This window comes from Aquarana catesbeiana, linkage group LG01 (genome assembly GCF_042186555.1).
Source record: "Aquarana catesbeiana isolate 2022-GZ linkage group LG01, ASM4218655v1, whole genome shotgun sequence".
NCBI classification, from domain to species: domain Eukaryota; kingdom Metazoa; phylum Chordata; class Amphibia; order Anura; family Ranidae; genus Aquarana; species Aquarana catesbeiana.
This window is the reverse complement of record NC_133324.1, coordinates 328,401,973-328,415,430: the sequence shown is the minus strand read 5'-3', so window position 1 is coordinate 328,415,430 and position 13,458 is coordinate 328,401,973. Positions and strand designations below refer to the sequence as shown.

General features: G+C 43.5%; 1 protein-coding gene and 1 long non-coding RNA gene across 5 annotated transcripts in view; one reads left to right on the top strand and one right to left on the bottom strand.

Annotated features, from left to right (window-relative positions):
• The window catches only part of SMTN (smoothelin), a 219,956-nt gene that overhangs the window by 150,194 nt on the left and 56,304 nt on the right, over window positions 1-13,458 (top strand). For all 4 annotated transcript variants that reach the window (XM_073631099.1, XM_073631082.1, XM_073631072.1 and 1 more), the window contains exon 9: window positions 12,433-13,179. In XM_073631099.1, the coding sequence (XP_073487200.1) occupies window positions 12,433-13,179 (747 nt within the window). The remainder of the gene's footprint in view (window positions 1-12,432; window positions 13,180-13,458) is intronic.
• Window positions 1,527-12,905, bottom strand: LOC141144954 (uncharacterized). Its single transcript, XR_012244485.1, has 3 exons — window positions 12,775-12,905; window positions 6,945-7,013; window positions 1,527-2,237 (listed from the first exon to the last, which is right to left on the bottom strand). It is a non-coding gene; the product is annotated as an uncharacterized lncRNA (long non-coding RNA).

Sequence of the window (13,458 nt, the reverse complement as noted above, 5' to 3'; positions counted from 1 at the left end):
CAGGAGATGGTCAGGGACAGCAGACATGGTGCAGGACATGGTCGGGGACGGCCGACATGGTGCAGGACGTGGTCGGGGACGGCCGACATGGTGCAGGACGTGGTCGGGGACGGCCGACATGGTGCAGGACGTGGTCGGGGACGGCCGACATGGGGCAGGACGTGGTCAGGGACGGCCGACATGGGGCAGGACGTGGTCAGGGACGGCCGACATGGTGCAGGACGTGGTCAGGGACGGCCGACATGGTGCAGGACGTGGTCAGGGACGGCCGACATGGTGCAGGACGTGGTCAGGGACGGCCAACATGGTGCAGGACGTGGTCAGGGACGGCCGACATGGTGCAGGACGTGGTCAGGGACGGCCGACATGGTGCAGGACATGGTGCAGGAGATAATCCTAGACTAGAAACCTATAAGGCTGCTAGAAAATGCCACTACAACAGGGCAATAGGGAAACACGAATTCAAGGGCCACACAAAAAGTGCCAAAGGGACGCAGGTTGGGCAACCGTGCTCTAGAGCAATAATATAAACATGCTTTGAGTATCTTACTCCTCTGTCTCAGCCAACATTAGCAAAGTATGCTTTCAACCGTCCGCCCCCCCCCCCCCAAAAAAAAAGTAGGGTCACTGCCAATTCCGCACAGCTGTGGAACTCCAGGTCTACAATATTATCATATTTCATCTGCAGAATTGCATAAGAGTTTAAGTATCCATTCCTGTTGATTTAGTGGCATGTCATAAGCCATATGTAATTTACCTGTAATCCTCCTTTATAAGAAATTCCAGCAATCCGTTATACCAGCTGCCACAAATCATACTGTATGTACATGCACTGTCTGCTCATGCTCATGTGCGATTTATATGTGAACATCTGCAGACAATCGAGTACAATGTCAACTGGTCATTGCTTTGTCCAGGTTTCTTGTCTGTGGCTGATCGGAAACACCAGGTTGAACTTGCCGCAGAAAAACGATGATCTGGGCAGTATACAGCCCTAATCGTTCATGTGCATGAGCCCTAAAGAACAATGTAGGGTGGGTGATTTTGTGGTGGATTAATTGCTGCTACAGTTGGCCACTTTATAAAACTCTGGTTTGGTCACATCTGGAATATTCCGTCCAGGTCTGGTCACCAATCCTCAGGAAGGATGTGCTGGAACTGGAGAGAGTCCAGAGAAGGGCAACAAAATTAATATGGGGACTGGAGGATCTTAATTATGAGGAATGGCTACAAGCGCTAAATTTATTCTCCCTGGAGAAACACAGGCGCTTGAGAGGAAACAGGATAGCGATATACAAATATCTCAATGGTGATGCCAGCATGGGTAGGAAACTATTCAGTCTCAGAGTGTAAGAGGACATGGGGCCACACAATGAGAGTTTAACCTTAATTGGTGGTGCCAGCAAGAAGGATTGAGAGTTTTAAAAGACTCTTGGACATGTATCTTAGTGAACACAATATACAGGGATATGAGAAATGATTATCGACATGAAGACACAAACACTCACACAGGTTCAACTGGATGGACTACTGTCTTTATTCAACCTTACCAGCTATGAAACTAATGTCAGCATTTTATTATCTAATGATTTAATCACCAGAGTTGTTGACGATTTGTCACTAAGAAGCCATTTGTCACGTCCACAAGTTTACCTAATGCTAGAACATCGGGCTGGTGTACTCTGCTACAATCATTCCTTCAACAAATTGTAGCCAAGCCATAGTGATTGTTGCTGGCAAGCTATTTTGCTGACAAGTAATGCTGCCAAAACTCAATCCATTGAGCAGCTGAGCTAAAAATTACTGTAAAATTACCGATTTAGGGATTCCTTTTGAAAACGGCAATGGTTTCCTTCGTGAGAATTTGCTAAAAAAAAAAAAAAAAAAAAATTTGCGAAGAGGTTGCCAGTGTGACATGGCCCAACACCATTTATGATGTAGCTCTGTTGTGCTTTATTCACCCTTTAAAATACCCTGACGGTGCTCTTTTTGGAAAGGAAAAGAAGTTTTTTCCTGGTATTCACTTTCCCTTTTTTGACATTGGCCAATTCCACTTACCCATATGGCAGTTTGGGCTGCTTGGTGTTACCTGGTTGTCTTTGGCTGACAGAAAGCAGAGCGCTAGTCCTCCTCTTCTGTATGAGTGCAAAAAGAGTTAGGGGGTCATGGGGGTCTGTGTATTTGATGCAATATGTGAGACAGGAATTTCCGCATTCATTCTGCCACACCGACAAAACCTGGAAAAGAGATAACATATACAAGACTAGTAGTAGACTGACATTAGTGGGCTCAAGTCATCGCCCTGGCCTTTTAGACGTCCTAGCAAATACTAACCGCAAGATCACCCTGCGGGACACCATATGTAATTCGCACAGGGATCTCGGCGCATTCCTGTGAGAATTACATGTGGTGTCTCTGGGGTGCACATTCGCATTCATTCGCACCAAACTCATGCAGGACCCTTCTTTGTCTGCACCAGAATCGGATCGCATGGTTCCCTCCCATGCGATCTGATTCTGTAAATCACACTGCTTTTTGCAAATCACTTTTGGGGTGTTGTTAACGTAACATACACAATTGGTTCACATGTACGGGTTGCGATTTTGATGTGGTGTGGATTTGAAGCAAATTCACACCGTAGCTAGGGTGAATCGAGACTTAAAGGGGTTGTAAACCCTTTGTGTTTTTTCACCTTAATGAATCCTATGCATTAAGGTGAAAACTTCTGTCACTGACTAACCCCTCGTTTTACTCACCTGAGCCCGTTCGTTCCCACGTCGGAGACACGCTCTACTTGATTGGATAGATTGAGAGCAGCGCAGCCATTGGCTCTCGCTGCTGTCAATCAAATCCAATGATGCGGGTGCTGGGAGTCAGGGTCGAGTCGGGCATTCTGTGTCTATGGACGCAAATGCTGGACACGGGAGCGCGCCCGCACGGTAACTCCCAGGGAGAGCGCTTCTTCTAGGGGGTTTACCGATGCGGTAAACTGTGCAAAACGAACTGCACAGTGGAGGGAAGTATGATATATGCAAAGGGGGGGGGGGAAACTGCGCTACGGTGAAATACACAAACAATAACAATTACAGCTGCGATTCATCTATGTAACAAAAACACAGTGAAATCAAAAGGGGGAAAAAAGGGGGGGTTGAATCACGCTAGAAAGGGTTAGCGATCATACACATCATCGCCAGACCAAATGATTAAAAAATGAGTGAAAGAATCCCCATTAGTGCATTAAACGTAAAATTCAAAACACATTAACACATTGATAATCACTCAAAAATGATAAACCAAAGATATTATATAAAAGTCCATATACAAAAATGTGAATCACCCAAGTGGTATAAAATATATATAAAAAAACTCAAAAAAGTTCCACAAAACATTAATTCTTGCTGTGAGAAGAAAAAAGTGCTTGTTCCACCACCGTAAATGAGACTGGCCGCTTACCAGAAACTCATGATCCCCCGTTACAGAGGATCAGAGAGGGCTGTTTGTCAATGGACCAGAAGCCTTACACTGAGATGAAACATCAGAGACCTTGGTATCATACTAGGGATGTTCACACTGACAGGTACTCAGACCTCAGCCCACAGCATTACGGATATGGCATGAAAGAAAAGAAGGCTCCATATAGTGTAAAATCGTTGACTTTATTAAATAAGTAAAAGAATTAAACTCACATGTTAGTAGACAATAGTAAGCGTTTTGTATAGTCTGGAGCTCCGGCCGAAAGCTCACAGACAACCCATCCTACTGGAGATAACAGCAGCAGTGGGAGGTGGCGAGAACACGTCGCTCTGCCCTATGCGGCGTTTCGTGATAGTCACATCATCCAGGGGCACGGGCGGCGCATCTCGTCACCTCCCCTTATAGCACAAAGAGCCTGACCAAGCCTCGATTTGAATTCCGCTCCATCAGCGGACTTGCGCAGAGGATCGAATAGTCCCAAGAGCTGAGTGATGCCTTACTTGACCAAGCCTCACTATGGGTGCCGCTCCATCAGCGAACTTACCCAGATCGAATAATATCAGACACGGAGTACGGTCAAGTGCGTAAGCAATCGATGGGGGTATAATCCTATACGTAAAGTGGCAAAACCCCGCCGACTGGAAGTGGAATGTAAGATCAAGTGTCTGGGAACCACTAAACTCATATAGAATCAGGTTCCCCAGACATGAAGTAAAAATGTCAACCAGGCATTAAATAATTGTCAAGTCAGCGAGCACGATCCGTGTCATAGACCGAACCTGATTTGATATAACCATAAGGGGACCTACTAAAAATAGACCATGGCCACCCAGTGGCCATATTGGAAAATTGCAAAATAAAAATAAGGGTAAAACCATAAATAATAAAATTGTAAAATCATAGGAGCACACAAATGGCAAACCTATATTATATAAATAAAATTCAAGGCAGAAAAAAAGGGGGCCTCGATATAGTCCTAAATGTGTAGGTCCTACTTTCCAGCACGGTCCGTGTCATAGACCGGACCCGGCTTAATTTGTACATAGGGGGACATGTCGGAAAATGCACAATAGCCACCTAGTGGCCATATTAAAAGTGACACAGCACTATAAACCATGATATATGTTTGTTATTTATAAAAAAGAAAAGTGGTTTACAACCCCTTTTTAAGGCTTGTTTTTTGTTTGATTTGTGTTTTAAAATAACAAACGTTCTATTTATTTGCTCTGTGGTTTTGCACAGAGCTGCCCCAATCTTGCTCTCGGGTCCCCTGCTAATGATCCTGGCTCCACTTTCCCCGCCAAGTTCCCCCACAGCAAGCCACTTGCTATGGGGACACTCGTGCGTGCTCACTCCCCAGCCACATTCTGAGTTTCCATAGGGCCGCTTTAACACTACTGCGTCTTCAAAGTCACGCAATTTTTGCCATGATTTTACCGCGATTTTGCCCGATTTCAGGGAATGCCTATGATGCGAGTTGAGTTCCATAGACCTCAAGTTTACAAAGTCGGAAAAAAGTAGTACAGGGACTACTTTGAAGTTGCACAGATATGAATGGTACTCATTGGAAATCATGGGGTAAGACTTGTCATGTGACTTTGCAGTCCCAAGTCGCACAAGTGTGAAAGGGGCCTAAAACACACAGAACGGCTTGGCCCCGCTCCCTTCCTACTGGCTTGAATTGACCGCAGCAGGAGCCGATGGCTTTGGCTGCTGTATCAGAGCCAATCAGGAGCAAGAGACCCAAGAGAGCCTCGGCTCTCGTGCATATCGATGGAACGAAATGGGACTCGGGTATGTATTTAGGGGGGCTGCGGGGGAAGCCACATGCAGAAGGTTTTTTTGCCTTGCTGCATATAGAATGCAGTAAGGTAAAAACCTTCTGACTTTACAACCACTTTAATGCATTCTTTACTTTAAGGTAAGAAAAAATTTGTGTTCAGCTTCCCCAGACCCCCCCCCTCTCTAAACTTACCTGAGCCCGATCTCGATCCAGCATGTGCCTGAGAGCAGCATCTCTCTCCGCTCTCTTGCCCCACTGGCCATTCAGGGCATCAGCGGGAGCCATTGGCTCCTCCTGCTATCAGTCACAGCCTGAGGGGGCAGGGCCGAACCGCGCTCTGTGTGTCAATGGACACATAAAGTGCGGCTCAGGATTGAAGTGGCTAGCTATGAGGGCACTCAGAAGGGGGGAGGAGTGCCAAGGGGGGAAACGAGAGGAGGATTGGGCCTGCTTTGTGTAAAACCATTGCACAGAGCAGGTAATTATACAGAGTTTATTTTTGTAAAAAAATCTCTTTACAATCACATTTAAAAGATAAGTTCACCTTTTTGTTACATGTTACAGATGCATCGGCCACCACTCCCCCCAAGCGCCAAGTCTGACAGCTAGCGGGGGATCTCCTCTCTCCTGCTAGCTGTCACAATCTGTAAAAAAAAAATGTGTCCATGCAGGGCTCCACCCTCCAGCCACATTATTCATTCACAGAGTTCTGTGAATCAGAAAATTACAAGGTCCAGCAGCCTTTGCGGCTGTCGGCTTGTAGTTCTCAATGAACTTCCACGGCACTGAGTGCTGTGGTAGCTCATTGATCCTTCCTGCTAGCTTACACATAGTCTGCAAGAACTCTTCATAGAACCCACGATCTGATTTGTGGATACAATGCTTTCCAGGCTCCCAACAACAAAATAAAAAAACGCACATTTTTTTTTACCTGCTAAAAGATGTGCATTTATTTTTTTGTAAAGGTGAACTTACCCTTTAAAGTTTAAGTAACCCCCTTATCGTTTTCACTAAAGGAAGCTGCCATCTTTGCTTCTGTTTATTCTACAACTGCCATGATGCTGCACACGTAATCAGTTATGACACCAGCCATTGGATAGTTTGGTGTCATAACTGTTGTCATGTGCATGGTTTGGTGTCACAACCAATGGGAGTGTTACATTTCCGGCACGTGCCGGAAATGAAACTCTTTTATGGATGGGTTTACTTCCGCTTTAATGCCACGTACACACGGTCGGATTTTCCGACGGAAAATGTGTGATAGGACCTTGTTATCGGAAATTCCGACCGTGTGTGGGCTCCATCACACATTTTCCGACACACAGTTTGAGAGCAGGATATAAAATTTTCAGACAACAAAATCCGTTGAAAATTACGATTGTGTGTACACAAATCCGATGTACAAAGTGCCACGCATGCTCAGAATAAATAAAGAGATGAAAGCTATTGGCCACTGCCCCGTTTATAGTCCCGACGTACGTGTTTTACGTCACCGCGTTTAGAACGATCGGATTTTCCGACAACTTTGTGTGACAGTGTGTATGCAAGACAAGTTTGAGCCAACATCCGTCGGAAAAAATCCATGGATTTTGTTGTCGGAATGTCCGAACAAAGTCCGACCATGTGTACGGGGCATTAGTGTTGCAGCCCCTCTTTTATGTGTTGCAATACTTCCTACTATATTTACCTTATTATAAATTGAAATCCAGTCCCCAAATGATGTAAGTAATTGTCAGTTGAGTTAGCATTCCAGCATCTGCCAAAAAACAAAATATAATTTTTGGGTGAAATATGGTTGAATTGCAGCACATACCTATGTATGGTGTATACAGAAGAAGGCAATTGGATTCCAAAACCCTTTACTCAAAATTTTACAGTAGTCAGCAGATGATGCAATTGAAACTTTTAGGTAACCAAGTGATTAATGATCCAAAATGTACAGCTAGATCATGTCAGCAGCGTCTATTCTTATATCTATTTTATGCCCTTTATTAGATTTACGAGCAAGTACTTTTTTCTTATGAAGCTTCCTAAATTACCACCTCCATTCTAAAGCAGGGACTTCTAAGTGGCTGTGAGTTGTTTAGAGATCCCCAAAACCCAGGGTGCACTGATATGCAAATGCTGTTTTTTTGGGGGGGGTTTATACGAAGGTGGTCCTACCTCTGGCTTACAGTTGGTCATTGACTCCACCAGTCACATTGACAGGCCAGTTATGAGATTTGGCTGAAGTGGAGCTAGGTACTGTCTGTTGGAAGTATGTATGACTGTGTTGAAGAGCAATGTGTTTGTGGAGACTTGGGCACTCTAGTACAGACCTGGACAAATGTTCTTTAAATCCAAGAGCCAGCTTTAGAAAGTTGGCAAGCAGTTTTATCTGCCATAAGCAGTTCCCGTCACCAGGAGTGGTTTTATACACAGTATATACATACACACGCTTTATATACAGCTTTTGTTCAAATCCCGTACTCCTGTCCATGCATACTCGTTGGTGTAGTCACTGGATATATAAGATTACATCAGACAGGTAAAGTAGTTCTTCTTAAACACTCCCCTGTTCAAATCTACCTGTCATCAGACGGGCAACCCACCCCACATCTATAAGATGGGGTAACCATTTTGCCTGTACATTACATGCAGAGGAAGCCAGGCCCAGCTGCCTGCAACTGGTTTTGGTGTTGGCTTGTTGCCCAACTGGCAAGGGGGTCTATATGGAGGAGCATACAGCAGGACATTCCAGTCACAAATTATACTTTTCCAGTTGGCATTAGCTATTGTGACCACCTGTTGTATAAAAGCTCAACTGACATGCAGGCACTGTAGGTGTTTGCCATGATGTGATGGTGGCATCTCATAACACTTACTAAGTACTTATGAAGTACTTGGTGGTTTACTTACGATATTACCAAACATAGGACCGTGCATTCACCATATCTGGTCTCCCACAGTACACCGAACATGGAAATGCAACGGTTTTAGTAAATATAAACTTCTAAATACCTTTTTTCATCTGCAGTATAATGCGACTTCTATCAGTGTCTGGTTAAAACTTGAAAGAGAGGTTTTCCTTCTACTCTAATTGTCTTATAAGGCTGCAGGACCCCTGACCCTCTGTCTGGACAGTGCTGATTGGTCCTATGCTGATCACATGCATTCTTCCAATAAAAATAAAAAAACACTAGCAATATACTGTACACAAAACTGAGCATGTGCAGCTAGCCTCTGTTCTATCAGCAGATAGATTGGGGGACAGTGAAAGAAGGGGAAGATCAGAGAAGACAGGATCAAGCAGCCTTTTTACACAGTGTGCAGGATTAACCCCTTAGGTTCCACAGTTATTATAACAAGCATGCTTTACTGCTTATACAGACTGATTTTACTGTTGTGGGTTTAGTAACCCTTTAATTTAAGCCAGTGGATGTAACATTAGCATATTGAGCATTATAATTTAATATTAAGTATATCTAAACCCAAGAATAAACTTTTTTTTTTTTTTTATATTGCAGCTTGTCAATCTTTCTGTTAATTTTAATATAGTGGCTACATTACATTTTTAGTGAATACAAAAAAATATTGGTAACTTGTTTTGCCAAGGTCCTGTCAATTAAACTGAAATCGCATACAACATTATCTTCCTTACAAGGTGTCTTTTTTTTTTTTTTTTTTTTTTTTTTTTAAAACTACAAAGCGCCTTCCTATCGCGTGGAAGAGAAGAGAAAGACATGTTTGTAGTCCAAATAAGGGAGCCGTCTAGGGTGAAAACCATGCTGAGTTTTATCCTAAAGCACTGGATTTATATAGTGCTGCATAGACTATCAGTGTATATTGTTTATAGTAACTAGCATCCTTCTTTTAACTTGATAAATGTTCTATGATAGCGTACGTATCCTCTTTTCTGCTCTATGCAGTATCAGCATCACAAAAATCTCAGATTGTATTTCCTGGTGTCTAACACAACCCATTTATTTCCTCACCAGTTTTTTTTATTTTAGGCACAATTGATGGAACAGAGTAGAGAGGAATGGAAAATTCAAATACAGTGGCCCAAAGAAAACAGTTGTCACTTTTTATTAGTTGTAATGCGGTCAGAGTGAAGGGGGATTGTTTGGTATAAGCCTCCCTACTATTTGCCTGGCCTTGTGTTTTTTTTGTTTTTGTTTTTTTTTGCTGTAATCTGTAGTCATTTTAGAAGTGGGTAACTTGCTTTAATCAATTTCAATTTGTTTCTCCACTTAGTAAGCAAGACATTAGAAATCATTACAATTCCTTGTCTTCTGCGTTCTTCTCTGAATGCCATAGTTGTTTGAGATGTGTTTAATGGTCGACAGGAAAGGAATTACTTAGACGGTGTACTCAGAAAGGATGGGGACAATGCATAGATCAGAGAGCACGGAGAACAATACACAGTGATTCTTCCAGAGAGGCTCTATCCTACTGAGAAAGGAAGTCCTACAGAAGACTGTCCTGGTCTATACCTGCCTAACCCACTCCCATCACAGTGGCATTAGTGCTGGGAATGTGCAGCAGTGCAGGAAAAGGTCCTCTGTAGGTGGATTCCCTGCGGTCCCTCAGTTTATCATGCATGGACTATACATATTTCTGTATTCTCTCTGAACTCTTCTTTTCCTTATATCATCTTGGTTTACAGTGACGTTTTCAACACTTGGCAGGATGTTTTCTCTGAGTTAAACTGCTAACATGTACAAGATCTTGAATAACTGAATCCCTAGGTCCCAATGTGTAAAGAGTTAAAATAAAACATCTGCATTGCTGTACACCCCTGGTCTACCTTTTTAGTGTTTCTCGCTTCTAAGCCTTGTGGCATGAGGTCATCAGTTAGAATTCCAACTGGGACACTTACTGCATGGAGTTTGCATGCTCTCCCTTTGCTTGCGTAGGTTTTCTCCAGGTACCCCAGTTCCCCACCCACACTCCAAAGACATGCTGGTAGGTTCATTGGCTACTGTCTAAACTGACCCTAGGATATGTATTTAATGCATGTGAGATAGGGATCATAGACTGTAAGCTCGTTGAGGACAGGGGACTTATGTGAACGCACAAAATTTTAGATGCTGATTAAAGCGGGGTTGCTATATAAAAACATTGGTGAAAAATATTAAAGGAACACTTTGAAAATACATCCAATCTCAATGGGGAAAAATATCATGCTGGATATCTATACTGATATGGACTGGGTAATGTGTAAGGAACGAAAAGATTCCACATTGTTTGATGAAAATGAAAATTATTAACCTGCAGAGGGCTGAATTCAAAGACACCCCGAAAATACTCCTCTTTTCTTACTGTTTTTCACTAGTTTTGCATTTGGCTAGGGTCAGTGTTACTACTGGTAGCATGAGGCGATGCCTGGACCCTATAGAGAATGCACAGGCAGTCCAACTCCTACCAGGAGGGCACATCAATATGTGCCATTGCTAGAAGGTTTGCTGCGTCTCCCAGCACAGTCTCAAGAGCATAGAGGAGAGTCCAGGAGACAGACTTCATGAGGGTGGCCTGAGGGCCCGACATCCTCTAGTAGGCCCTGTGCTCACTGCCCAGCACCATGAAGCTATATTGGCATTTGCCATTGAACACCAGAATTGTCAGGTCTGCCACTTGCGCCCTGTGCTTTTCACAGGTTCACCCTGAGCACATGTGACAGACATGGAAGGGTCTGAAGAAGCTGTGGAGAATGTTTATGCTGCCTGTAACATCGTTCAGCATGACCAGTTTGGTGGTGGGTGGGTGATGGTCAGGGGAGGCATATCCATGGGACGCACAGACCTCTACAGGCTAGGCAATGGCACCCTGACTGCAACTGGGTCCAAGGATTTCATCCCGATACCCATTGTCAGACCCTACACTGGTGCAGTGGGTCCTGGGTTCCTCCTGGTGCACGACAATGCCGGCCTCATGTGGCAAGAGTATGCAGCTAGTTCCTGGAGGATGAAGGAATTGATATCATAGAATTTCCCCCATGCTCGCCTGATCTAAACCCAATGGAACACCTCTGAGACATATTGGGGGTTATTTACGAAAGGCAAATCCACTTTGCACTTGAAATTGCACTGAAAGTGCACTTGGAAGTGCATTCGTTGTAAATCTGAGGGGTAGATCTGAAATGAGGGGAAGCTCTGCTGATTTTATTATCCAATCATGTGCAAGCTAAAATGCTGTTTTTTATTTTCCTTGCATGTCCCCCTTGGATATACAGCGACTGCACTTTCAGTGCAATTTCAAGTGCACTTTGCACTTATAGTGCAAAGTGGATTTACCTTTTAATAAATAACCCCCTATGTGTCGGTCCATCCGATGCTGCCAGGTAGCACCTCAGTCTGTTCAGGAGCTCAGTGATGCCCTGGTCCAGATCTGGCAGGAAATGCCCCAAGACACCATCCGTCGTCCCATTAGGAGCATGCCCCGATGTTGTCAGGAATGCGAACAAGCACGTGGGGGCCATACAAACTACCGAGTACCATTTTTTGAGTTTCTGCAATGAAATTTCAGAAAAATGGACTAACATAATTTTTTCACTTTGAATTTCGTGGTGTCTTTGAATTCAGCCCTCTGTCGGTTGATAATTTTCATTTCTATCAAATGATGTGGCATCCTTTCGTTCCTAACACATTACCCAGTCCATATCAGTATAGATATCCAGCATGATATTTTTCCCCATTGAGATCTGATGTGTTTTCCAAGTGTTCCGTTTCAGTTTTTGGAGCAGTGTACTTGTATTAAATGAAATTTAAATATTGTGTGCACCTTTTTGTATGCCTTTTTACAAGAATGACTCTTATGATTCATTCTTTACTACTTTGTTTTATACCTCAATACTCCTTATATTGTATTTTTTTTTTAATATTTTTGTTTTTTTATATGTATAGCTTGCCTCCTTCTTACAATTACTTACAGTGCACAATGCGGTCCGTCAGTTTTTATTTAATAACCTGGTTGGTGCAGCACACAGTTGTGCTTACAAGGCAGTGTAAACTACAGTAATCTGTAACAACCAGCTATTGTCTCGAACCTTGGTTACTAAAGGTTATTGTTTGCTGTTTTTTAGATTTTTATAGGGAGAGCGCTTTTAAAAATCAAATTTTCCCCTTGACATGTCATGTTTATAGTCGTCCTGTATAAATATCTATACTAATGCTATTACTTTGTTTCCATCGTAGATGGCAAGGTTCCACTATCCCCTTTCAGACGAGCCAATTCTGTGAGAGACAGAGTGAAGAAGTTTACAGAAGAGCCCCCAGGCATGCCTCCTCCTCTCAGTAACAGATTCTCAAGCATGAGAGGTGAGAGACTCCCTGCAAGAGGAGGACGTATACAGCTACAGCAATCCCTGTTCTCTACAGGTCAGAAAAACAACCAGGACAAATTTCAGGTGGGACAGGAAGAAAAGGTAGCTGCTAAACCTGCACTTAATCGCACCACGTCAGGACTCGGCAGCCAGAAAAGTGCTAAAGAAGCAGAAAGCGGTAACGGAACACAAGATAATAAAACAGCATCTGTACCTGAAATCAAGAGCCTCAGGAGCAGCTCCATAAAAGGGTCCTCAGCTCACAGCTCTGCAGGACTCAGCACATCCTCTGGGGAAGTGAACAGGAGACTTCCCCAAAGCAAAAGCTCATTCATCCCAAAGCAGGAAGGTGGGAGGAGCAACACCGACCAATTGCATGTTACCCAGGCCAAAACAGAGGGGGGGAGACAAGTTGAAAATACAGATGGGACCTTTACAAAATCAGTGGTACAAGGCAGTGCACAACGTGCTACATCAACTCTGCGCACATCTTCCAAAGACACTCAGGGCAACCAGCAGGACGACGACATGAAGACCTTGCTCACCATTGAGATCAAAGATGGACGGAATCAAGGGACTAGTAGTCGGATCGTGGGGCAGCCAGGAAATCAAAGAGCAGGTAGACTTCAATTTATTAAACATCTTTATTATACAGTAAATTGCAGTGGTTCCAACCTTGGTCCTCAAGTACCCCCCAACAGGCCATGTTTTGGGAATGTCCCTTAGATAAAATGGCTATTGATAATACCAAGCTGCTGATGTTGATTTAAACACGTTTGCAAAGTGAAGGTAATTCTGAAAACATGACCTGTGGTATTTGAGGACCGATTTTGAGGAACTATAATTCACAAATTATTTTTAATGATACACATAACTCTGGTTAATATTAGGATCCAAT